Here is a 27,723-nt window from a genome sequence, read left to right on the forward strand (position 1 = left end):
CACCCTTCAAACATTTGTGGAATGTTTTGTGTTCTTTTCTTGGCTGTCACGGTGTCAGTCCAACCAAATACTCATCTTCATTCCTCTGCCTTGAATTGCCTTTGTTGTTTCCAGTGGAGAAAAATCAAACTCGGTAAACAAGCTGATGATATGTTGATATGATATATTATTTTCCATATTGAATTGGAAAGCAAGTTTGCAAATCATTTGTTATATATTACCACTGTTAGGGAACTGTAATGAAGAGAGAGATCTGTGTTTACTCTGTATTCCTTTCAGGTTATTTTTATCAGAGAAGGCAAATTGTATTTTTCAAATGTGAGGAATCTTGCAAGAAATAGGCCAGAGTTGCAGTGTCTTCTGTTTGTTCTTTGTCCATTAAATGTGATTCTTGCAGTTTCTCATGAGGATCAAATTGTCTTATCAATCTTAAAGGCAGATTTCTATCCAAGAGCAACCACTTCACTGCCTTAGGATAGGAAGGAAAAATCCAGAATAGCTTTGACAAAGTTTTGTAAATTGTTCCATCACTTCTAAATTACCATTATCAAAGCCTTTTTTTCAGGGATGCTAGGACAGCTTGCTAAGGTTTTGCTTTGCAGATTCAAGCTTTAAATACTTCCTTGGGAAAAGGTTTGTTGCAGGGCTGCTTGAATGATAGGCTCATGAAAATCTGGACCATGAGGTGAATTATGCCAGGATGCTCCCCAAGTCCCAGATGTGAGATATCTTTTGGGATACCCCAGATTCCTCAGCAGTCTCTCAGGAAATGTCACACTGCTACGAGAGCTGCTTATGTCCTTCCTTCCTTACAGCAAACACGAAGTAAGATTCCCCAGTGAACCATAATGAAGATGATAAAGCAGCTTTGTTCTGGAAGACTGTGTTGAAATCTGTTCCTCTTAGAACTGGTTTTGATTTTTTTCATTCCATTGTGTGCTGTACTGCTTATCATGGGCTTTTTGGTTTTGCCAGCAGAAATTTGCCCCTTCTTCTGGGGGCATTTTTTGTATTTCTAAACTGCAATTCAAATAATTTGGGATTAGAGTTTAGCACATCTAATGCATATTTGCCAGAAAGAAGAACTGGAAGTCATATTTAAAATACTTTGCTTTCATAATATCCAGATGTGTCTAGACTTCCTGTGTCTCTCAACTGTGGTGATGACATCTCAGTTTTCTTCTTTTCCTTTCACTGTGTTCTTCACAATTGAGTAATTCAAAGGATAAACTGTGGCTTAGTCCTCCATGTAAAGCGTGACACAGGGACGTGATCAGGTTCCCCTCAGCATCTGTTCTGAATTGAAGTGGTGTTCGGTCTGCACAGAAGAGCTATTGTTAAATGTGTGCGTCACCTTTTCATACTGTTGGATTCCTGTTTCCAGGAGTGCAACACTCCAGTTGGGTATTGTATTGAAGAGGGCTGGTCAACAACTTCCCAAAACACTTTCCCACCAGAAAGCACTTATTCATGTAATTGTAACCATTAGTGGGAGCTTATCACTTGCATGATTTTTTTTTAATTGAAATACTGCATCGCTTGATTTTGAGAGCATATTGTAAACTAGTGTCCAATATAGCAAATAATATTCTGTGTGTTGACTTTTAAGATATTAGGATGTTTCTGAAATTATAAGTTTCAATGAAAAGTAGGAGTCATTCAAGTTTGAGATGAGAAAATATTTAGAAAGGTGGTGATGGGGTTCTTGAGAATGTGAAGTCTAGGGTTCAGTACTGTCTGGTAGGAATGTGGTCATAATTGCACTTCTAACATCTTAAAATGATGCTATTCATCTTCCCAGGAGCTGTTATGCATACTTGAGCTTGTACATGGATTTGGCAGCAGGTCACATACAAAGATTTATTACTAGATATCAACTTAAAGTGATCACCATGATAAATGTCTACTTCTTTGTTTATATTGTTGTTCATTCAAAATTCTATATAAATCTTGCTTCTGTAATACTGTGAAAGAGCTGCCATCTGACAGCTCTCTCTTTTTTTTTTTCCTGCCAGTATCTCATTATCTTCTAGATGCAAAGAGCTGGTTGTGATATTTTCTTCAGACTTTGAATTGTCTTTTATAATTTCTGTGTGATGGCACATTAGCTGTAGGCCCTGGATATATAGTGTCATTGATATGTTGGTCACTAGGTTCATTTGTCCCCCTGATAAAAACAGATTTCTTTGGAGATGGTCTCATCCTCGCTTTATGATGGCTTTGGGATTGAAAAGGTTATAGTCGGGCCCTAAAGTTACCACTCAGGTTGTGGTTCCCAGTTCCTTTTCTGTCCTCATACTCTGGTTATATTGTGCGGAATCAGTGGTCCAGAGCAAATATCACTGGGGGAGTTAGATGCTTCTTTTGAATGCCTTTTTCAGATTCCTTCTACAAAATAGTTGGTAAATGTTTCAGGGTTGCAAAACCAAGTGAAATGGAGAGGTTATGGCTGTACTACTTTGTGTGATCTCTTCTCTTCCTTCTGTGCATTGTTTTTCAGTGAAAACTCCTTCACAAAATACTCACAAAAAATGTGGACCTCTGTTGCACCATTTTCTGCAAAGATTTGTGTACCCATGGCTGTTGTAGATATTGTCAGCCTTGTTACAGGACCAGCAAATCAAAATGCCCTCTTGGTACAGCAGACAGGTCTTTTTTGCTTGCCAAAAATGTGCATTCTTAGGTCATTACCCTTCTTGGCGAAAAATGAACCATTTCGTATGGACAGGAGCATTTTCTTACACCGTTCTTTACAGTGTGCAGGTCTGTTTAGGAAGGGGAGGGACAGTAGGTGGAGATTGGTTTTAGCTTCTCCGCTGCCATTTGAGAGAGGCAAGTGGAGTTTTTCAGGACTGCCTTTGCCCTACCTCCCTTGTATTTCTCAACTGTTGAACCAGGTGTAGAGCTGTTAAAGGCTCAACACAGCTGCACAGCTGTGCCAGTGTTATGCTTGGATCACCTATATGGGTGTTTGTGCAGGAAAAGCTGTGTCACTGAGCTGGATAAAAGTAGTAGTAACTAAATCATTGCCTAGTAAATTCCTGGGAACGTGTTTTGCTTGTCCCAAAATATTTACAAAGGGAATGTTCATTTGCCCATTTTGAGCAGAAGAAGATAAATTGAGGTAAATTTACAAAAGTACTGTTTAAAGAGGGGGCAGAGGGAAAGGAGATGGTTTAAAATCAATCGTTTTAACATACACAGTCCTCCTCCACCTGCAGTTCTTTGGATCCAGAAAATGAACTCAGGCCTCTCTTCCATTCATACTAGTTATTCAAAATATGAAGCTTTATAGGTTGTTCAACAAGCTTTAAAGAACAATGTGAATTGTTGCAAGTGAAATTTTTCAATTATTTGCTTAGTGAGTAACAGTACAAGACATGTCAGATTTCTTAAAAAATTAAAACTACTTACTGGATCTTGTCTCATTCTTCCAAAAGAAAACATTAGTTGGTGTGATCCTTAGGGATAACTTTGGTGCAATCTAAAGTGATCTGATAACAGTGATTAAAATTAAGTAGAAGTAGTTCTCTTGGTGATTTAGCTCTATGTATCTTGCACTTAGCTTTAAAACTGGCTGTATCCTTCAGCCAGTCACAGTAGTTAATAATTTTGAAAAATATGGGCTGTACAGGATTTTGGATGCTCAGATGCTGAAAAGAATCTCATCTGCTCAGTTTTGGTGAAAGATTAGCCAGATCCTTAATTTGTTACTGGGGAGGGTTGGATTTCAAGATCAAAAAGGTGCTGTGTCTCAGGAACTTGTTTCTCTTTAAGATTTTGCCAGAAATGGATTCCAGTATTTCCCTGTCTTGCCAACCAGTAAAGCAGCTTGCATGGTTGCGAGCTAGGTTAGCTACAAATACCTGTTTGTAATTCATCATCCGAGTTATGAATTCGGTAGGGGGGCAAACCTGAGAAAGTTAAATGATTGACCTTGTTTTGATTCATACCGGTTCCTTATGAAAATTAATTTATCTAAAATGTATGAATGAAACAAATTATAGGTTAACTGAGCTGTATTTCCTGCATAAACAATATCATTGTACTGGACCAATTAATTAACGAACTTATTTGCTAATTGCATCCTAATCTGCCCAACCTGAAGATGTTACTTGATAGACATGCCATTTTAAAGAACAGTTTCTGACACCATCTGACACTACCATCATCCCTGATCAGGTCTTATTGTTCCTTTTTTATTTTATCCATTGCAAAGTACGTAGGGCTGAGCATTGCTTTTTAATGCACTTGTAAGTTGTAGTTTGCACCTGCTTTATAGACCACAGAATGTTATAAAGTTAATCTGTCTGTTTAAAAACAGAGTATCCCAGAAACAGAGATGTAAAGCAATAACTTTTTGACCATAAGTGAAAATTTCACCTGTAGTACAACTCATGCTACTGTGGAGCATACTCTTGAAACCCTTTTGTAAAAACTCGTCTTAGAGCAACTTCCTCCCTCCACCCCAAAAAGCTAAAGCTTACCTGGGCTTAAACTGAATGTCACTTCTCATAGTACCTTGCAGGCTGGCCATCTTCTCAGAGTTTGTATTTTTGCTGGTACATGCACAAGCTTGAGCATGTGTGAGTTTCCATTGCAGCAGTTGGGTGTGCTGTCATTTGGAGAAGTAAATACTCACAGTTAAGATAGATACACTATTGATAGGACAGTGCTCTATTTGTGCTCAATACTATAGATGATGTAAGAGTGGAACAAATATACATAAAACCCAAACAGATTTGCAATTTTCTTTTTCTGAAGCCAGCCAATACTGGTTGTACTTGCCTTCTTCATAGCAAATTTATTTCGAACACGTTCTTAATAGAGATAGTTGCAAGAACCGGCGTTCCCTGCACAGGCAAAAATCTCAAAAAAAAAAAAAAAAAAAAAAAAAAAAAATCCAGTGGAAATGGTGAGTTTTGGTGAAGATTCCAGCTAAATTTATTCATATCTGTCTTGCAATTGGAGTTGCATGAAAAGGAGGAAAACTTGACAATGCGCAGATAAGTTTTCAACAGTACTAGAACTGAAGGATTTTGGAAATAAACTTAGGCGACTTCTTCAGTAGCTATACAGAATCTGTATCAATGTGAACAGGATGTCTGTATGGCTAGATCAGTAACACTAGCCATACTACATGTTTTACTGATGTGAATAGTCCCAGTGAAGTGTATATATGTCTGATAAGAAATATTTGACTCTACTTGAACACCGAAGTGTGTGTGTATGCTTGGAAATGCAGTGGTAATGATTGAACTTTCAGGCTACTCACAAAATTTTTGTGGGACTTAAGCCAGAAATAGCTGCTCCTTTGGAGAAGTTTCAAACATATTCTGTGTAAGGACTAAAGCATCAACTTATAGCATGGATAGACAATTTTCTGAATAATCAGCAAGTACTAGAGAAAGGTATCACGTGAAAAATTTACATCCTATTCCCAAGTGTCAAAACTACTTACTGCAGAGCTTACAGATCAAACTAATTCCTATCAAACTATGTACCAAAGGATGGAGCTTTGGAAGGAGAATTCATTCACCATTAAATAACTTATAATGTGTAGAACTATTTTCCAAATGGGGAAAAAACCTGGGAAGCTGGGATTTAAGTGTGAGCTTTTAATGCTTTGGATTCAGTCAATGTTATGTTAATATTCGAGGACAAACTAAACATTGAGGAAGCTAAACATACACCCTGATTAAACTTGTGTTTGCTGCCTGCAACACCAATTAAAAGAACAAAGCCACCTACACATGGTGGAGGGAATGGCTTCTTTTCACAGCGATAACCGGAAGTTATGTTAGCAATGGACGTACAGAAATGTTCTTCCTATGCTGTGACTGTTCAAATAATAAAATGAGCAGGGTTTATATACTGGTGGCTGAGATTGAGGACTGCAAGTGCTTGTGCTTTCAATTTCTCTCTTGGTTAAATATCTTGTAGACTTTGGTCTGTCTTGGGGGTGTTGGGAAAGTGATGGATTTAGTCCTTTGGCCTTGGGTTTCCTGGGGCTGCCAGTACCGAGAGGTGTACATTCTTTCCCCTTTTGTCTAATTTCCTCCCTTTGAAGTGGAGATCAGGCTTCCATTGAAAGCAGAGGTTGTCCAGATACACGACACATGAACATCTGACTCTATTTGAGGGTACATGAAAGGCTTTTATTACTTTCTTTTAACATTTCTGTCTCGTAATATCATCCTAAATCACACTATGAAATGAAATCCTAGTAGTTACCGCCTCGATTCCCTGTGTGTTGTAGAAAGCTTAATGCTTTATGTACAGGATCTTTTAAGGCCTAGCTGAGATTTCAGCTGCATTGTCTTCCATATGTTTGGAAAAAAACCCTTCATCATCTGCATCTAATTTAGCAGAGAGCTGGAATGCCGGAAACATATTTTTGTTCCTGATGAAATATAACTGCAAGTACTTTGTGAGTGAAAGCATCAAATTGGAGTTGTTCCTCTATTTGTGTAAAGCGGATAGGATTTCCAAGTTCTAGCTGCTTTTACCTATTTATAGGTTATGGTCAATATCTCTTCAGTGTGGCCTGAGCCTAGAGGGCTGCAATGAGCTAATGCCAAAGTCATCAGGTCAGCCATGGCTCGACGTAGCTCTTGTTGTAGGGTAGAGGAGCCCTGCTGCTGCTCAGCTCTTGCTGTATGTATTTGTGTGATGATCTAAAGTCCTTAATGAGCCAGCTGCTCCTGTAGGTTTCTCGCACATCCTAACAAAAGACACTTGGTGATGTTTGATATCTTAATATCTTGTGCTTAGACTCTTCAGCTGGCCTTGATGCAGAAGGTAGGTAGATGATACTGCTCTATTACAATGCCTAGTCACAAATAGCAACTGAATTAACAATTTTATTTTTTGTTTCGCTGCAGCACGTGGCAAATTTCATCATCCTAAGAGGCAAAGTGAGTTGGTGCTTATAAGCATTGGTGTGTTTTGTATGTATTTCATCCAGATTCCTTTACCAGCCTATTGCCAGGGAAGGTGAAAGCCTTCCACAAACAAAATAAGTCTGACATCTGTTAGCTGTGCTTGATTGTTTTTTTCTCTCTCAATTCTGAAAATTTTATGTATAAAGCTATTTATTTCTTTGAAACTTCCAGGGCATTTGACTGTTTTGTTAGTAATAATTGAAAACAAAAAAGTGAAGAATTAGAAAAACTTTTCCAGAGCTAATGTAAAAAGAGAACTCAGGTCACAAGACAATAATCGGGCATCTGTTCTGCAAACTCCCTAAGTACAAAGTTTTTTGTGTTTTCTAGAAAACCTAATTGTTGCTGCAATGTCATCAATTATTTACACTGGCTAATCTGTTTTTTTAAAAGGTTAATTATATTTTTCCATTTGTAAAGGTTGAAATACTGTCTTGAGAACAATTGTGTCTATTGGAAGATAAGTTGAAAAATCTTACTCCATGTGCATCTGTTCTAATTAAACTTGGTTCCTAAATTTAGGTAAGTGATGAATCAAGCTGATATAAAACAGACAACTTTAAGCAAATATTACTTCCTATGGGGTTGATATATAGAAATTTTACCTTCCAACTTGGAAGAACAGAGTTAACTTTCAAATCATTATCTTATCAAGAGTAGATGAAAAAGTAAGAGTGTCGTTAGGGTTGCAGATGCAGAGAAAAGGGAAGTCAAGTATGAAGTTACTAGAAGAATAAATTAATTTAATTGCCTTACATTGGCTTTTCTGCAATGTCTGTTCTAGAGGTTGGTTGTAAGTATAATTTATTGGGAAAAATTGTACATAACTTATAGTTTTAAAATCATAAAAGTCACAGTTGTTTTTACCCACCTCTGCTGCACTGGCTTGCATATGGAATAAACTGTCGTGCTGATTACTGTATTTCTTTTAGCAGTCACCTCATGTAATTCATACTTTCCAGAATGCACCTTATTCTGCAGAAATAAATCCTCAAACAATCTGTGCTTAGGCAAGTAAGGAGCTGCTTGAATTTGTGAGGCACTGCTTTAAACTTCTGTTGGTTTCCTGCACTGATAAAACATGTTGCTTTTGAAATGCAGGATGGTGTTGGTACAGGTTATAGATAACCTGAAGGTTACAAGTGAGGGAAAAAAGGTGTCCTTTCCTTCTTTCTAAAAATAAATATCTTTGAAATTACTATTTTGACACCTGCTGTAGATAACAGAGGAAAAAAATAATTATTCTATGAAAGGAATTTGATTTTGTCCTGTTTTCCTTAACCTGTAGCCACCAAAAAGAAGGGAAAGATACGAAGACTTACATATGCATTACTCAGGGCTACTGAAACTCCTGGAAGAGCAAAACTGCAGGAACATAAGGATGAATTGGTCCTTGAACAAAGCTTGAAACTGGATACGGTAACTACCGTGCACAAGTTGCATGAAATACAAGAAAGGAAATAAACAGTTCAGCTAATAATAAAAGATTAATAATATGGGTACGAATTCTTGTAAAATAGCTCTTGGGAATCCTGACATCTCTCTTCAGGAAGACAATAGTGTATAGAAGATATACTTGATATTTAAGTGCAAGGAGCTACATTGCATTATATTTCTGTTACTGTTCTCCCTCTTTTTGTCTACTCAAGTCCTGGATTGGAGTATGAATTAGGTCAGTGCAATTCTATTTTCTATCCTTTTAAAATGTGAATCCTTGTTCATAACATTTGATTTGTGATCAAGCTTCCTTGATTTTTATTGTTATGGGCATTGTATAGCAAGTATGTCCCTCCCAGCTTTACAGTGAGTTTATTAGGCTGGGAAGGCCCTGTTCATGCTGACATGGAAGTGATATTTGACGTGTAGGAAGGCCTTTCTGTTATATTTCCTTCTTTACTTTATTATTCTGTGTTGTTTACTGATTAACATTGGCTGGCTGATTGTATGTATCACAGAGCTGTTGTGGAATTTTTAAAGGACTGGTGTCAGCGAAGGGGTGAAGCTTAAAGAGCTGTCGTGGTTTAACCTCAGTCAGCAACTGAGCACCACACAGCCACTTGCTCACTAACACCCCCCCTGCAGTGGGATGGGGGAGAGAATCGGAAGAGTAAAAGTGAGAAAACTTGTGGGTTGAGATAAGAACAGTTTAATAATTGAAATAAAATAAAGTAAAATAGTAATAATAATAATAATAGAAGAATATACAAAGCAAGTGATGCACGATGCAATTGCTCACCACCTGCCAACCAATGCCCAGCCAGTCCCCGACCAGTGGTCCCCACCCCCTGGCCAACTCCCCCCAGTTTATATACTGAGCATGATGTCACATGGTATGGAATGTCCCTTTGGCCAGTTTGGGTCAGCTGTCCTGGCTGTGTCCCCTCCCAGCCTCTTGCTGGCAGGGCATGAGAAGCTGAAAGGTCCTTGACTAGTGTAAGCACTACTTACCAACAACTAAAACATCAGTGTGTTATCAACATTATTCTCATACTAAATCCAAAACACAGCACTGTACCATCTACTAGGAAGAAAATTAACTCTATCGCAGCCAAAACCAGGACAAGAGCCAAAAGGACAGTCACTGGGAGAGGAATGCCTATTTGTCATGTTGCATGAAACTGCTTTTCCACTTCAGGTGCAAAAGGAAGAGTAGTCTGCATTAAGACCAAGAATGTACTTTCCTGCTAGTCAGGAGCAAGCTAACCCTGTGCTACCACAGAGGCAAGGACCTCAGCCGACAGCATTGTTAGAGCCATTAGCACAGCAAAATGAGCAGATGAGCCTGGTGATCCTAGTCCTCAAACCATGCTTGCCTGGCAAGTTGATGACTTGATTACAGATACAAGTTAACTCTGCTGTTAACTTGTATCTGTAATATCCATGTGAATGTGGTTACTTTCTCCTGTCCTGTAATTTATTGCTTCTGATGGCATGCTGCAAATGGGAATGAGTTTTATTCAGTCATGATTCAGGATGTACTTTGGAGGGAGGCAGGGGGTGGGGATGACATAGTGTTATTAGCTAGTAGGTCATTTACAGAGACTGTCTTGACATTAAGAGCACAATATTATGTAACTTGGTCTCCAAGCATCTTGATGTGTTAGCATGATGACTGGTGGCTTTCGGCAACTCCCTGAGAAATTAATATTGTTCAAGAGTAATCCTAACATGTTCATTTCTCTGTTGATTTGTTACAGTCAGCAAATTTTTGAATGATGAAAAAAAAAAGCTGAAGTGTGATGAGTAACTTACATCATCACAAAAAGCAAATGTGTATCTTGGAGATAAGGTGGCATTGTTTTCAGAGCTAGAGCTGAAAACATTTCAGAATTAAGCACCAAGTGTTGTAAGTATAGGTGTGAAGAAAAGAAGGCCTGTATTAGTGAGGAAGAAACATGCTTTGTTTAATGTAGTGCTGTATTTTTCTGGTAGTGCTACAGAGATGACCCAGATTCAGGTCCATGTATACTCCTTGCAGCTTCATGCTGAAGGGGATGAGCTCAGTTAAAATGAGTGGTAACATGAGTAACACCGAAATAAATTCTGAACGTTCAGGCTTGTAAAAAGAGAAGCCCCAATGATGAGGTTTTTTTCCCCCTTTCACACACAAACTAAAGAAATCTGTTCATGGGGTTCATGTTTCAAGGTGTACTTGTCCAAGGTAGTAGCTGCAGGCTTGTGAAATCACAGCCATTTAAATGGGTAGGGAAAGAAAAATCAAGAAACAGTGCAGAGCAATGATGTCCATATAGAGAGATGGGCTGTTTTTTGGGGGAGGGTGGTGAGGCTTCTCTGTTGCTTTGGCTACAGTAATGTGAAATAGTAAAGCCCTCTGAATGTAGGTGATAACCTCCTTTTCTGTTGGGCACGCTGATATTTTGCCCTGCAGAGAGTGACTTACATGAAACACAGACTGTCCTTACTGTAAAGGGACTTAATAAGAGAAGGTAGATCGTGCTGGTCTGTTTTTAACATTATTTTATGCTGTTAATGAGCTCTGTCATTCATAGCAGGAGGAATTTATATTCTCAGGATACCTTGCCTCTCTTAAACTACTTTAAGTTTATATACTATGCTGAATAAATTGAACTATGTAAACATGAACATGCTTAGCACAGTTTCAAAGTGGCTGCAGATTCAGGACCTGCCATTTTTGGATTGTTTCTCTTCTGCTTTTGCAGCTGTTTCTCTTGAAGTGTTAGTCCTAGTTAATGCAACTGTCTCTCTTTTTGCAGCCTACTTAAAACCTGGAGAGTGCCTGATGTTGCTTTGCTACTGGCTGGTGCTTTTTTTTAAGTAAACAAAACAAGAAATGTTTACCTTAATTTTTGTGTAGGTGAGTAACATGTACATGTCTCCTGTTTCGGAATCATTTACTAAGTGAATAACTTGGTTTTAACTTCTCCCCCCCCCCCCAGTGGAGCAATGCCAGAAAAAGATGTTTACATGGTTTTAGCTAGCTTTCAGGTCACTGAAGATAACCAGTTACTTGCTAAAGTGCTCTTGACTTCAGTTCTGCTTCTCACTCAATTCATATAGCAGACACGTGCGAGGAGGAAGGCTACCCACTATGGCAGCATGCAGTTACGCTCTATGTTGTGCAGATTTCAAATGCATTTTATGTAATGACCAGAAAGACGTGCATGAACACAGAATGCTTTTAAAGAAGGTGTGTTCACCTTTTCACTGTGGGTTATAGTAACAGAGCCTGAAGACTGTGGGTGCAATACAGTAGGGAGTTGCATCTTTGGCTTTAATGGTTCCTTCAGTACAAGCTGGAAAAGTAGGTGTTAGCATCCATGCACAGATTGACCTTTTAAAGGATAAGGACCACATGAATTTATACTCTTCCTCCATACGAATTAATTTCAGAGGCAAGGGGTAGTGTTTTGGTGCTGGCTTAGGAATTTGGGGACAGTATTTGCTTAGGGCTTTACTGGAAAGGGCAATGCCACAATGGCTTTATTAGTGTAGTATAGCATAATTTTTCATTTACTAAAACAATTTAGATGGCATAACATACTCACTACTGCTTTCTGAAATATATAGGAGGGATTGTGGACTCTATTTTTCTGATGCAAACTTGGTTTTAAAAAAGTGAAATGTTAATTCCGTAAGTACAAATTAATGCTTTTCCTGGGCAGAAGATGGAAATGTCAACTACAAAGTAATGGTGCTTATTTTGAGTTGGCTTTTTCTGTTGAAAAACACACATCTGCTTTTATAAATTTTGACTATATTGTCTCTGGTATTCTAAAATGGAAATTTATGTCAGTATGGTTAATGTTTTTAAGTGACAGAGGCAATTACCATTTACATAAAACATTTCTGAACAGCATTAAAACTATACTGATTTCTGTTTAAAAGTAGGTCTATTTTAAGTTTAGGTCCTGCTGGGGTTGACATGCAGAGAGGACACAAATCTTGGCTCTTGTGCTGAGTTTAGTAGGAATAGAAGTAGATGCACCCTTGAGTGTGCCAAGTTTGAGCCTTTGGTTCTGACATGCCCGTGTTTATTTCAGTTGGGACGGTGCCAGCATACTCCCTGAAGCTGGGTGGGTGCTCACTACCTGTGTACGGTACGTGCCTACCTGTTTACTATCCATATGCTCTTTTGGGTGCATACAGTACATGTGTAATGTGAACACACATGCCATTACAGTTGCCCCCAGGTGCTGCACTGTCCATGCGCTGCCGGAGCGGGTGAGAAATGGACATGGTAATTCTGAATTTCAGTGCAGGTAGGTGCTGTAATTCTGTCAGTTTCTCTGAGATAGTTCCTGCTTCGGGCAGGATGCTCCCAAGCGCACATTTCAGTGATGCCATGGTCCTTCTGGGGAACACATTTCCAAGTGTGAGATGTCTACGTCAGAGGATCTCTCAGCAGAATACCAAATGCTGCTGTTACTTGTGCTTCTTTGAACTGAAAAGGAAACACATTATATTGTACTTAACAAAACAGAAGGAAGTCATTTCGCATGAAATGTTAATAGTAAATATGTCAAAAATAAGTCCACAGACTTCTGTTTATCAAATGTGAACTAATGTAAAACTTAAAAGGTAATTATGGGGTGGGTTGAGATGGGTTGAATCTTCCTTTGTTTCCACTGTGACTTCTACAGAGGCACCCAGAAATAAGGTTCCTCCTGCTCTGAACATCTGTGTATCAGGAGAGATGTCGCCAGCCAGTACTTGCTGTGCTAGCCTTTTGTTGCCAGATTTGGGACTTTGCTGGGGCTGTATTTGCTCTGAGCAAGAGATGAATTTGAAGTGCGGTGCAGGCAGTAGATGTTCCTCTTCCTTCCTCCCACTCTCCAGCAACCACAAACCCTTTTTGCAGAATCAGTGTGCTCCTTTGATTTGGACGAATTGCAGCAGTTTTGGAAGGAGGCTTTTGCTGCTGTAGACAAACTAGAATGTATTTTTCCCACCTCTCAGCATACTTAGTGAATGTAACTTGTAACATCTTAATTCTCTTGGTCAATTTTACAAGGAATGTGGAAGGCCTGAACTGCTGTGAATAGGAAAACACGGAAAGTCCTGTTGTGTTGGATTTCCTAAAAGAGCATGCAGTATCATTCCATTCTCAGTGATTCACTGTCAGAGAGCTGCTGACATCCGTACTCGGATGCGTTTTGCCATCAGTCTTTGAGAACAAAGAGTAGTGCCAGAGATTACTTTTATACTTTGAGAGATCATCTGTTGAGATCATGCTTGGACACAACTCTTAATCAATTCTTTTGTAAGTGAAGTCAGTAAGTGCTGAAGTATTCACCACTCACATGTGGGAATTAAATTACTTTTAAGCTGTCCTTAACGATCACTTTCTGCATGTAAAGTATGAAGTTGTAAACAGGGTTTGAGGTTTTTCAGTGTCAGATATTCAGAGGCAGTGTAACCCATTGATTGGTTGGGAGAGGCATCTGGGACTTGGAATATCTTTTTGCTGTTCCAGATGCTGCTTTTTACTTGCTCCCTGACCTTTTCACTGCGCAGTATTTCAGCTTGTGAGACTTGCCAACTGTTCTGCATTTCTTTGTCCATCTTGCATCACTTGACCCTTCAGCTACTAGAGGCTCTTTTCTGTCTTGTCTGTAGTTTTGTATGCTTCTCCAGATAGTTACAGCTGATTTTCTGCTGTATGCATTTTCGCTCTAGTATTGCCAGTTTTACAGAATAAGACGCCTAAAGTGGAAGCCTGGGCAGAAGCCTGGAAGATGAGGGACCACTCCATTCTAATCACACCTTCACTTTTCCAATCACATTGGTAGCAGCAACCTTGTCTTGCAACTGTGTGCCATCATGTGAGGAAAAAGCTGAGGACGTGCATAATAAGTAACATGCAAAAGCGTAACAGAGACAGTGTTATCCTTGTAAGTTGCTCCTTAAGCCTTCAAAACCCTTCTTTGTGATGTGACATTTTGTAATCACTGCTAAATCAGACATGGTATATCTGCACTTGAGAAAAGTGCAATCTACCAGACAGATTGTATGTAAATGTCTATCAGTTACACGTATTCTACAGGTGGAGTCCATCTCGACTCAGAAAAAGCAGTGGGATTAGGAAGTGATGGAGAGAACAAAGTGTCATTTCTAGGTGTCAGAAGAGAGTCTGTAATGGACAAATTGCTCTTAGCTGTGCAATTTTATTATGCCTCCTGCTGTCACAACAGTAGTGGAAGGACGAGAAAGGGTTTGTTTGAATGTTGGTGCATGGATTTAAACAGAATAGGACCTAATGGCAAAGGCAGAAGAAGTTAACCTACGACAATTACCCAAAATACTGATCTGACAGCATAATGCTGTAGTCACAGAACTGCTGCAGCTGCTTTGCTTTACGTAACAGCAGCTGACAGCTATGGGGGACACTTCAAAATACTTTTGTTACCCAGCTATCTCTACCAAGGAAGCCAACATGATTCTGTTGCTATATGGGGAAGAAGTAAGTTCTAGCAAGTAGAGAAATGATGTGTTTAGGACTAACTCTGAGCTCCATTTGGTGGTGACTGCAGAAAGGACAAAGGGGAGGCAAGAGGTTCTGACTCTGTGGTCCCCCATCTGCCAGCGTTTTGTACCAAAGACCACACTAAACATGGAGGCACTGCTATTGATCATTGCTATTTCAAGAGCAATTGCAAAGCGTCTGGCACACTTCAGCTTCCTATCTGCCAGCTTGGGCTGAGTGCTGTCCTGAACGTAATAAGGCAGAATTTTTTTGAGAGACTAGTCCGTTACATGATTCCTAAAAGGTAGGTCTGATGCCCATCAGTGACCCTAGACCATGGGCAGATTCATACTGGGACAAAGGCAGCTGATACTGTGGGATTATGATGAGGGGAAGTGAACTAGCGTCCAGACCTCATCTATAGGGTTTAAACTGTGCACATGTATACTAAGACTAGTCACAACCACAGAAGATAAATATGCATACACAAAAGCTGACATTTTCAAAGGTGCCTGACAGAATTTGTTAACTAATTTCCATTGTAATTCACAAGAAGTTGAATACCTTCTTATGTTCTTTATAAATTCTCTAGTCCCATTTTATTTGTGCTATTTATAGCTGCGCTTGAATTCCTGTAAGCAAACAGTAGGCTTGTAAAAGTTTGGCTAGCATAGGAATAGGATGGTAGGATGTAGGATGGTTCTGGTGTGGAAATGCAAATCATGTACTGAAGAGTTATATTTGACCAAGACCTCAATTTTCTGGCAAAATTATTGGGTCTTCATTTTGGAACTGATCCCAAAATGCATTGAAAAGTAATGGAAGTCTTTCCCTTAGCGTCACTGGGCAGTGGATCAGGCCTTCTACAATCTGACTGCTGATAACACCTCTCACAATTTTTTCTTGCCTAAGTAGTAATTATTTAGGCTGTGGAAGTGAAATTTTTTCACGCAAAATATCTTCAGGCTGTCCCTGATGATAGAACAAAAATGAGAGTGGGGAATGCAGAACAGCCAGACGTATCTGTGATTAGGAGTGTTACTGCCAGTAGTACAAAAGCTTTCTCAGATGTCTCAGAAAACCTTCTGGATAAAAGTATAATGTCTGTTCTAAAGGCTTGTGGAGGAAAGCTACTGGCAAGTGCACTGCTGCAGCTTTTGAAAAAGAACAAGACAGGAATGCTTTAAAATCTATCCTTGCAGTGGCAGAAATTGAGACATGCTCCTTGCAATGTGCATCTTGTAAAAATGGTTGCTAAGCACTAGCAGAAAGTCAACCCTCTTTTTAAGTATTTTTTTACCTCTTTTTTCCTTCCATGTGCAATATCCCATTGACACAACAGATGAGTAGCAACTGATTTGAAGCACCCTGATGGTGAGAAACAGGCCAATCTTTTGCTTCCTGCAGCAGTTGCTCACAAATGCATGCCTGTGTTGTAGCAGAGTTGCAGGTGTCTTGAGACATACTATGAGTAAGATAAAGGCAGACAATATTTTCACATACTAAATGGTTTTACGAAGTTGTTACTCAGCCAGACTAAATCAAGAAAAATCAAAAGGAAACTCACTGGTCAGAGGTAGCATGCCATACCTGATAACCTTAAACTCAGGCACTTATGCTTTATATAGCTCATGGGAAATAAGCAGGAAGGAACCCGAAATTAGATACCACTTGGAAAGTGAGTTATATCTCTTCACCTAAGTGTTACAGTATTGAAGTAATCTAATTTTATATAGAACTGTTGTGTCACAAAGATTTTTATGAATTTTGCACGTGTATATGTGTGTATGTGTATGTATTTGGCAGGTAAGTTCATCAATGACCAATTCAATTGTTGCTGCAAAATTGCAGCCTTTTACTGGATATCTGTTAATGTGTCTGGCATGGAAAAGTCATCTCCATGCAGCATTGCGTTGCTTGCCCTTTTGGGAGAGCAAGAGGATTAGAACTTGCGACAGGCTGGAGGAGTACGGTTCTGGGGCAGGCACTTTGGTGGCTTCTCATCTTTATCCATTTTGTGCCAGGCTGATAATGGGCTGCAAAGGACCTGATACAGCATCTGAGCAATGGCAAAGATGAAGAAGGATTGCTGGAAGTGAATGCTGATGATGTTTTGCATGCTTGAAATGTGCTATCTTGGCCATGAGAAATTTCAGTGAGAATAAAAACATACTGGAAATCATCAGGGTTTCTTACCAAACGGGTCATCTTGGTGCAATCCTGTGACTACTCATTGTAACTGGATTTGCTGTGCTTTAATGATTTTCTCTGACTATTTCCTGGCAAAGTGCTGGGATCTGGGGGAGCTGCCCAATTCCATATTTCAAGTATTGAATGAGTGGTAGCTGAGGAGAAACACTTCCCTGCTTTCTGTGCGTGGCACCGGCACAGCCCTTCCACGTTGGCGAGGAGAACATAAGTGCAGTTATTTGCCTTCTAGACAGACTAGTGAGAGAGGCAGATGCCCTTACGGGAGCAGAAAAAGGTTGGATTGGGGCCAGCAGTGGTAGAGGGCAATGGGCTCCATGGACCAGGAGATGTTGATGCAGAGCCAGTGCGTCAAGGAACATTTCTCATTTTGTTTACTTTGCACTCCCAATGTCCAGACAAGCCCAGGAGAGTTAGCCCACGGCCAGCCCCAAATGAACAGACCATGTAGCATTTGTTCAGTTCTGGTCATTACCTAAACTGGAGGTTGGCCAAGTCAGTAGAGTTGACTCTGGCAGCAAGTAAAAGTTGTGTTTCCCGTTCAGAAGATGGGTTTGAGGAATATGCTCATTTAGTGCTTGAAAACGCATGGCTTTCTGCCTCGTCTCATGAGACTGAGAGGACTTGGAGTATGTTGATGTAATTCCACACTTTGTCATGTGTTATTTACATACTGTTTGCACCTCGCTGTTCTCTACATCAGTGCCAGCACCCTGATATTTCTGCAATTTATTTTTATGATCTTGATGTTGAAACAGCTGTAAAAACAACTAGTGAAAGTGAGCCAGCTGCTGGAATTTCTGATTCTGAGTCTGGTTTGTAGTAGGCAGATTCTGAAAGGGAGGGAGAGATGGAAAACAACAAATAAGCTTAATCTCATGACTAAATACGACTTCTCTTAACAGAAACAAGTTAGGTGGCTGAAATTTTAACTGCTGAAGAAAATTAAATCACTAATAAATGAAATAATACAACTGTTTTGTACAGAAAGTGTCCCAGGTTATACTACTGCTTTAAAGGAGATCTTACATTTGCCTGTGAGGACTTGGGAGCAGTAGAATGTCATCTCTCCTACACCTCATTTGTTTTAGTATTGCAGAAATAGTTTAAGATATAAATTTTACCAGACAAAGAGATGTAGATCAATTAACATTTTCCGTGGCTAGCTAAAATCCAAATACTTAGTTTGCACATTGGTGTCAACACCAGTGAAATGTGACTTTGTGGAATGAAATTAAAAATAGCCTTTCATCCAAGTAGTTAATTGCTTTTGACTTTAGTCTTTAGGTTCTTGTTTGTGGTCCAAGTGTAATAGGGACCTGATGTCCTTAACACTGCAGTGATACACATAAGTACTGTATTTAAACTCTTCCTTTGTTCCTGCCTTGAGGCTGGCCCAAGCAGCAGAGATAAACTGATCAGGTTAGCTGAAGCTGAGAGCTGTGATTTTCTGTGGTTGTGCAGCAAGGAGCAGCGGGTAGCCTATGGGTAATGATTTTGTTCCTTACTTTTTTCAGTTGCAATAACTTACCTACTGTTTACAATGCTTTCCTTAAAATATTTGCTAATTCACTTTCTAAGGATGTGAGTTGGAGGGCTGCTTCTTGGCATCTACTTTGGCCCAGCCAAAAACCAGCAGCATCCAAGAGATTTCTGCTCATATTCAAAAAATGCCAGTTATGAGTTGGGTGCATTTCCTTTTGGAGAGAATGATCTCATATAGCACAGTTAAGTCTGTCCTCATTCCTGACACGTTTTCACCACACACGGTGATAAGCAGAGGTAGGGTACAAGTCAGTTTAATAAAGCCTGCTGTTTATGGATGAAGTCGGTTCTTGGAGATTATCTGATCATTGCTTATTGCAAATAATTTCACTTAACCTGTGTTCCTCCTCCTAAAGAGCTAAGGTAACAAGTGAGAGTGCTTGGGCATCCAGGGATAAAGCTGTAGGTGTTTCAGAGGCTGCTTAGCCACTGCTTTGTTGCATTCATGGTTAATTATTACAGTGCAAAGTGAATGAAAAATATTACAAGAGTCCAGACCACCTTGAAGTGTGAGCAGACATTTATGAATAAGGCACTGAGAAAGCAAGCTATTAATTCTTCTAGTGGCAGCTGAATCTCCATTTGCAGCTCCAGATTGGAAGGAGGCAAGGTTCAGTTCAGAAACTCACGGCGACATCTAAAGTACTCTGCAGCCCCAGAGCTGCAGTTTTCAGAGTGTGTACTGTGATGGTACATAACCCTCACAGAAACTCTCTGTCAGTGTGGTCTGAGGGTTTATCAGCTGGTTCGTTCTTGTTAGGACGTAACTGTAACCCCAGGCACAAAAAAAAAAATCTTTGCTCTGCTGAGAGCCAGACACGTTTGTACGTTTTGCAGGACACTTTGCTCAAGTAAATGTAACAGTACAAGTGTTCTGGGTGACTAGGTGAACCTAAAGATGCAGGAGAAAGATTTTCTTTTATTTTTTCTGAGAAGAATACCAAGTGATTTAAGTTTTGATCCTGCAATTTGTACTTTGCGATGAAACCTCTGTGCTCGTGTTGAGGCCTGTTAACCTCAGTGGCACAGGGCAGTTAAGAGTTTTTAATCACGGAGATCAGATTCCAGGATCCAGCGCAAAGCAGGGACATGACAACAGACTGTGTGCAGGTATTAAAAGCAAAAGGTCTAAATGCACAGCAGAGGTGGCAGCTGGAGAAGTTGTTCCAAAGGAGAATAAGTGTGAATGGTAGGAAGAAAGGAGCCAAAGAAAAAATGGGCTGAAAAACACTCCTGACTGAAATCTGTTATCTATTTATTTCTTCTTGCTTGATTATATTGCAGTTTATTTTACAATGATGTAACACTATCCAGACAAAGTACTTGTATTGATTGTCAGAAGGATGGGTCTCGTCTATCAAGTGAATGTGTATCTCTGTTTCTAATCTACCTTAGAAGCTGAGCACATACCGTTGCAATGCTGATGTCTGTTACTATCTTCAGTAATAGTATTGTTGCTGTATAGGGGATCAGAGCAGGAGTGCCAGGCTTGGACTCACCAATCTACTTTGCCAAAGTCAGAACAGGAAGCTTTGGTCTAGATATTCTTAGTCAGAGATGTCTCCTGCCTGCAATGTCTAGAATATTTTATTCTTTTCCCACCCTGATGTTTAGAAACAATAAAGACATTACCTATGAAGCCGGCTTTCCCAGGCCCTAACAGCTGTGTAAGTTCCTGACTAGGCAAGAAAGGCTGCCAGTGGTAGTCTAGAAAGAAAAGCAGCATGTTGTTCTTCAAGCACTTACAGACAGTGAAAATTCACTGTTAATTTTGTACACTGCTGTGTTTGTGGTTATAGTCATATTTTATTCTGTTTAGGTATACACTGTTTGGCACATGTAGGTCTCAGTTTGATTTGTATTTCAACTGAAATTATCAGAACTTGCAACTCAAAATTCTGAGTTTCTTGAGCTCTAGACTTAATAGGGGATCAGGAAGAGCCTTTTGACCATGAAGGTTAAGCACATGACTGCATGATTGTATGTACAAAATTCATTCAAGATTCATGACTGTCCAGAGGTGGTTAAAAAGTATAGTTTTAACACGGCTGAAAAGCCACATGAAACTTTGGCAAGTTAAATTCTACACTTCAGCTCTGGTTTTGACACACTTCTCGTGCCTTGAGTTGATGCGCCAAAATTCTGTGTGATTTGCATAATGTCTTAATAAGCATGCCTGGACACACACCCACTTCAGGGGATTGCTTGTATGAGGGGATATGCAGCTTTCTTGTATTTACTGTCACCATTCCATTAAATGGATTTTAGTAAAACAAAACAAACAAAAAAGCCTGCTTGTCTGGTTGGGGTATATTAAGCCTCGGAGAAGCAGAGGCTTGTTTAATCCCTGACAGGCTTGGGGTTTTCAGGGAATATTATTAAATGGGGAGGTCCGGTAGTGAGAAGCATACTGCTTTCCTTGGTCTGAAGACGTACTGTAAGTTCATTCCTTCTTACTATCTGTAATCCAACAGAACTCACCTCAAGAAACAGCTGATGTCTTCCTTGGTTCTGGTTAAAATATCTTATACTGTACTTGAACAAATCTTTTGCCTCTTGTCTGCTTTTTAACAACGCAATTATTATTATTGTCTTTTATAGGTAAGTAATATTCTCTCAGCTGATGGGGTGCTACTATGAGAATAAGCAGGCAGATGGTAAATGCTTTTCTAGCACACCTTTGTAGTTGGGGCGTGTTTCTTTTCCAGCTGTGCTGAAAGGAGCAAGGTACTGCCTGGATAATAATCTAATTATTTTACCTTTTCCTCTTGTTTTCTCAACAGGAGAGTTGCCCAGTCCCAGAATGGAAGAACACAATGGCTCTGCAGAGACTCCCCCGCCGAGCCAAGGGCGGCACAGTGCCATTAAGTGTGGGTGGCTGCGGAAGCAGGGAGGCTTTGTCAAGACCTGGCATACACGCTGGTTTGTTCTCAAGGGTGACCAGCTTTACTATTTCAAAGATGAAGATGAAACCAAGCCCTTGGTAAGTGAAAGGAGAAGATAGGATGGAGGGAGGAAAATAAGTTAATGCAAGCAGAATTGTATGGTGTTTAAAGAAACAAACCTCTCTGTCACTGACTCAGTACAACTTGGGATTTTGATTACAGTGAACACAAAACTGAGTCAGGCCTTGGCAGTTAGTGTTGTTTCCCCATCAGGCTTGTTTCTAAAACTTCCTTTTCCAGGTCAGGTTTTCTCATTGCAGCATTTTAAAGTGAGTGAAGTGTACATGAAGTTCAAGTAGCAAAAGTCAGTCAGATGGGCTCGATTGAGGCAGATGAATAAACTTCATTTGAAAAGGTAGTTTGTTTTTCTGCTGTTTAAAATGTGGAGCATCCCTGCTTTGTGTCTTCCCAAACAGGAAATCCCGTAAGACTATAGCCTGAATACATTGCCATCTGTAATGTGGAACAGACTGCTGTCTGCTGCTTCTGTGGTGATTTACTGCTCCTCAATGCTCATCTATTTTCCTATTTATTTAGCTTTTTCACCAGCATGCTTTAGGACCACCTATCTCTAGAGTGCCATAAGAGTAGAGTAAATAACGCTGCCTCTCAGGTCAGGGCAGGCCTGAGCCTCTGTGATAATAAGTTAAGAGAGATTTTGTGCTAGCACCTACAGGAGTATGATAATCCTATGTGTTAATCATTTCCTAGATGCTTGTGACTTCAGAAAAAGCTCTGACATCTGTGAGTTACCTCTGTGCAGATACTAAAATATAACTGCACTCATATTTTTTTCACACCTACTAAATTTTTGATGGTGTACCTTTATATGGGATTTCACAGGGAGTTCTCAGAGATGTAAAGCCCATCTAATCTAGCTTCCTGTATGGAGCAGGTCATGACACTTTGTTAAGCTTTACAGCTTACATTATGGTGCACATGTTAAGAAAACTGTTCGGTCTTGAGGTAGTTGTTCCCAAAGAAGGTTCTTGTACGAGTTAATGTCCAAATACCAATTTCACAGCCTTGGCAGCTGTTTGCCCTTAAAATTACCCCAGATAGTATAGGTTAATTAAATAACACTCTGCATATTTACAAATTATTTGTTAGCATGACTACTCTGAATATGAAATAGCTAATAATTTCTGGGAAATCAAATGTATCTTTCACTATATCTATTTTGTTAATCAAAAGTGTAAAAAGCAGCCATCAAAATAAAAATGTTTATGGGCCAGAACCTGGGTTTCCAGAATACAACTCTGCTTCCTAGCACTTGACATCTGCCAGTATGTTTGCATGAAAGGACTTCATTGCTTTTTGAGAGGTGACACAATGCTGTATTGCATGAAGCTTTGTCCAGCACTGTGGAGCCCAAATTATCATCTTGTCTGTCTGCCACTGACCTGTGGGATGACTTCAGAAGATCCTATTGACTTTGCTGCTTCCCTTTTGTGAAATGAAGGTGGTGATTCTGATCTTCTGATACCTTTGATAGGCTAGGTAGCAGTTGATTAAACAACTAAAGTTTGTTTGAGTTTTCCACTTAAGTCTCAAGTAAGTTCATAAAGACACCTAGAGATACAAAGTCAGGGAGGGGAGAAGTGCCAACAGAAGTATAACTTAAAATATGCCAATAGGTTTGGAAAATGAATGGGCCTGTCCAAATTAGGATCAGTCAATATCTCACCTTGGTGTAGCTTTGGAATGTTTCTGAAGCAAAGTGCACAAGTGTCAGTTCCTGAAATATGTCCCAGGTTCAATGCCATGTACAGAAATGTTTTTTTCCCATTTAACTACATTGAAGGGTTTGCTGCATTAACTTTGACAAGAAAATCGCTATGATCCTCTAGGAACCCTGTTGTTCTTGCTGTGGAGAGCTGAAGCAAAGAACTCCACTGATACCATGAATTTTCAGTGCATAGGGATATCTTTAGGAAACGGCGAGCAGTATTTTGTTATGTTATTGTATTAGCCATGTAGTATTGGATCTGTATTTAGGATAAATACCTGTTTATTCACTACTGGATTGTACAGTCTGTACAATGTACAATTGTACAATAATTCTTTTAGACAATAATGTAATGGAAGAGAGTTAATGAGGTTTTTTTCCAAATCAGATTGTAGTTTTTATTTTGCTTACTGGTTGGTTGTGTTTGGAAGGAGGCAGAGAGCGGTGATTATTCGTCCTGAGGTATGCTCTAATTGCACACCTTGTATATATATATTTATAGAAGGTGGAAGAACTATAGCAGGAGAGGACAGGACAAGCCAGGGAGTTTATGTTCATAGCCTTAATGCGAATTAGAGAAAAGCAGAATCCAGTTTCTGATGTGAATTCAGCAGGTGTCCTGAGCACCAGTCTGCTTAACATTTGGGCTTGGGCTCTGCTCAGTCTGTACCAGAAATTACGCCATGATGTTTATGTTTTTGAAAGTGATGGAGGTGTGAATGGAACTGAATTTCAGAAAAATATTCTCTGTCAGACTTTATTCTACAAGTGACTGTGTATAATGGGAGTAAAGAAAAGAAATAACATCTTGTGTCTAAACCATCAGTAAATGCTTTGGAATTCCTGAAGCATGCTCATTTCCTGCTAGTAACATAGGTAGCTACCACATATGCTTTAGTCAATATGTGTACATCTCCTTGGTGTCACACTGTTAAATTTAAAAGTCATTAACTATCAGTGTGAGTGTGGGGAAATGTCTCTGCTAACCTGTGTCAGATGCCTACAGGCACACAGAGCTAGTGAAGAACAACAGAAGGAAAAGCAGTACACAGATGTTAGTTTTATAGTCAAGGTCAGTGAATTGTCATTGATTCTTTATCATCATCAAACATAAGAATCTTTCCCTTGTAATATTTTATCAGTAAGAATAGCAGCTATCTTTTGCGCTGATATCCTTGAAATGTCTCTGGGGATCTGGCAAAGATGACATTTCTGTTTACTGAAGATGGATAGCAATAATCTAGTTAATTCCAGAAGACAAAAAAACTAACAAATAAGTGAGCAAGCCATGTGAAGAAATAAAATCTGATTTGTGCTGGTTTGGGCTGGGATAGAGTTAATTTTCTTTCATAGTAGCTAGTATGGGGCTATGTTTCGGATTTGTGCTGGAAACTGTGTTGATAATACAGGGATGTTTTCGTTGCTGAGCAGTGCTTACACAGAGTCAAGGCCTTTTCTGCTTCTCTCACCACCCCACCAGCGAGCAGGCTGGAGGTGCACAAGAAGTTGGGAGGCGACACAGCCAGGACAGCTGGCCCCAACTGACCAAAGGGATATTCCACACCATATGACGTCATGCTCAGCATATAAAGCTGGGGGAAGAAGAAGAAAGGGGGATGTTCGGAGTGATGGTGTTTGTCTTCCCAAGTAACCGTTAGGCATGGTGGAGCCCTGCTTTCCTGGAGATGGCTGAACACCTGCCTGCCGATGGGAAGTAGTGAATGAATTCCTTGTTTTGCTTTGCTTGTGTGCACGGCTTTTGCTTTCCCTATTAAACTGTCTTTATCTCAACCCACGAGTTTTCTCACTTTTACCCTTCCGACTCTCTCCCCCATCCCACTGGGGGGAGTGAGTGAGTGGCTGTGTGGTGCTTAGTTGCTGGCTGGGGTTAAATCACGACAGATTTCTGATAATTCTGTGTAATTTTTACTTCTTGGAAGTGATACTAGATTTTGCCTTGTTAATTCGTTTTACTGTCTTGGTAAGTCACCTTACTCCTGACAGCCTGTTGTGCTTTAGAAAGCTAGTATTATGCTAGATCTGAAGGTCAGCTATCCAAGCTTGAAATGTGGGCAGCTGAAAGAAATCAGCATTTAGCATTCCCCATTTCACAGGACAGCTGTTGTTCAAATGCAGCCCATGAAAATGTATTTCTTGCTTTCTGCTTTGCCTATGGTTAACTTCTCCAGCTGTGTTGGGGTTGGCATGGTCATAATTGAAGATGGGAGGAGGAAGTCAGTGCCTTCTCAGTGAGACAGTATGCTTTTCCTGTGGTTTTGTGAGCAGCACGAGGGAGCTTCCAAGCATTGCCTCCTTGTTGCAGCTTTGCTGTTGCACTCTCCTGGTGTTACTGAGGAAGTGAGTTTATGGGGGCAAAACTAGGTAACCTGTACCGATGGAGCATCATTGATACGAGGTTGTAAATGAACAAGAATGGGCAAGTTCATCCAGTCAAAACAGTGTTTTAGGCTTAGGCACCTATTTAATGTCATTGCCACTCAATTTGGTTTATGAACTTGAATTTGAGGTGTGTACGGTAGAGAGATCTTAAAGAACTATGAATTAGCCTTCAAGAAATACTTGTTGGTGTATGCCTGAAAGCAGACGATGGTCTGCTATTTCAGTTTATATTCCATCCTGAACATTTTGGCATGCAGTTTTTATCCTCTGGATCTTGTTAAGCTCTTAACTGTTTGGCGTAAGTAATGCTAAATGGTGTTCAGTGGCTGACAGGATCTTAGACAAACCCTGGGAAGGGACAGCAGATTTGAATGCTAAGGTGTGAATCTTAAACATGGAATTTGAATCAGTCTTTGATTGAAACTGAGTAAGTGGCAGCTGGAATCTTAAGTACAGGTTACCGTTTGTCTGTAAGGCAAAGACTGTCTCTGATGTACAAACAGAATATATTTTGAAGTATTGCTTTCTGGCAAAATATGTGCTTCCCATTTAATTCAATTTGTGTAAAAATTTCATTGATGGAAAAAGCCATTTAACAGTATTAATAGGAAACATGACAAATTTCATTTGCATTTTTAAATTGAAAGAAAGCTTCTAATGAATGTGTTAAATAGAAATTAATATGCTAATTACATAATTTGAAACTTAGTCTGTCAGTAGGGGAAATCTTTCAGTATTAGTATTGAATATGATTAAAGATTGAGCATCATGGTTTTTTACAAGTTAAAAGGCAGTGGATAATATTTCTGGGTGGAGGGGAAAAAACCTAATTGTACATGCACTTTAGAACTGCATCACAAGAAATGGCCATCTGTCCTTGTTGCCTAGAGGATTTTCAGTAAGGGAGATCAGAATATTATTCACTCTGGTCCTTGTCTTTGGAAAGGCATGAGAACCAGCTTTCATGTAAATACTGAAGAGCAACATAACAAGTGAAACGGCTTCTCAGTAGATATTGCTTTGACTTGTGAGCAGCTCCCTCGGTCTTGCATAGGGAGGATGTGAAGCACCAAGTCTCTGCACACTTGGCTTCGTGGGCCTTGCTCAAAACTCCACCTTTCACAGAGCAAATTCAGGGACTTGATGTGGAAGCAGCAAGGAGTGTCCAGACCACTGATGATTTTTTGTTGTTGTTGTTTTGGGTTTTTTTTTTATTTCTAGGCAAAACACTTCCTATTAGTCTAGGAAACAGAAACGGTCTTGGGATGGACATGTGCTACTGGGTGAACCCTCACCCGTGTAGGAGCAGTGCTTTGAAATATTGAGTTATCTAAAAACCTATTGCAAACTGTAAGGGAGAAATTAATCAAATACAATCATGCAGGTGTCATAAGAAATGTGGGGGGGTTGATAGAAAAAGCATGTTTCTCAGGAATTTCACTGGAAACTCAATATGCTGGATGAAATTATATAGGATTTTCTTGAGATCAGTAGTGATGTTTGCCAGTAATGAAAGGATTTACCAGAAAGGCTTTCTATTATTGGCTATTAGATACATTTTTTTGAGGGTGGTGAATACGGAACTTAAAACCCAAACAAATAAAAAGCCTCCACAAAAATTCCATCAGAAAGCACACTTTAAACAGTTCACGTGAATGCAGTAGAATGGAAGGATGTCCAACACACCTTAGATGAAGGTTTTTAAAAAGTCAGATGACATGGTATTCTGCAAAGGCAGTCAGCTGCCAGTGGCTTCCTGAGACAGTAACATGCTCTGGAGCAGTTCTGATAAAAGGTTTCCAGCTGGTCTTGCTGAACTTCATCTAAAAAAAAATATGAAGTAGACAAGAAATAGTGGCCCCATTTTTCAGATGTCTCAATGGAGCCTCCTTGTGACTGACTGTACGCCCCTTCTAATAATTTCTGCTTGTGAAGTGCTTGTTGTTGGGTAAACTTGCACTGCAGGTTGCAGCAGAGCAGTTGGCTCGCACTGAGCTCAGCGCAGTT

The 27,723-nt window shown here is 39.8% G+C and overlaps 1 protein-coding gene across 3 annotated transcripts in view; it reads left to right on the top strand.

Moving 5' to 3' along the window:
* The window catches only part of ARHGAP24 (Rho GTPase activating protein 24), a 292,263-nt gene that overhangs the window by 77,788 nt on the left and 186,752 nt on the right, over window positions 1–27,723 (top strand). For all 3 annotated transcript variants that reach the window (XM_076337010.1, XM_076337009.1, XM_076337011.1), the window contains one exon: window positions 21,426–21,625. In XM_076337010.1, coding sequence (XP_076193125.1) covers window positions 21,446–21,625 — 180 coding nt within the window. In that variant the 5' untranslated portion in view covers window positions 21,426–21,445. The remainder of the gene's footprint in view (window positions 1–21,425; window positions 21,626–27,723) is intronic.

The sequence above is a fragment of the Aptenodytes patagonicus genome, chromosome 4, assembly GCF_965638725.1.
Source record: "Aptenodytes patagonicus chromosome 4, bAptPat1.pri.cur, whole genome shotgun sequence".
In the NCBI taxonomy this organism is placed as follows: domain Eukaryota; kingdom Metazoa; phylum Chordata; class Aves; order Sphenisciformes; family Spheniscidae; genus Aptenodytes; species Aptenodytes patagonicus.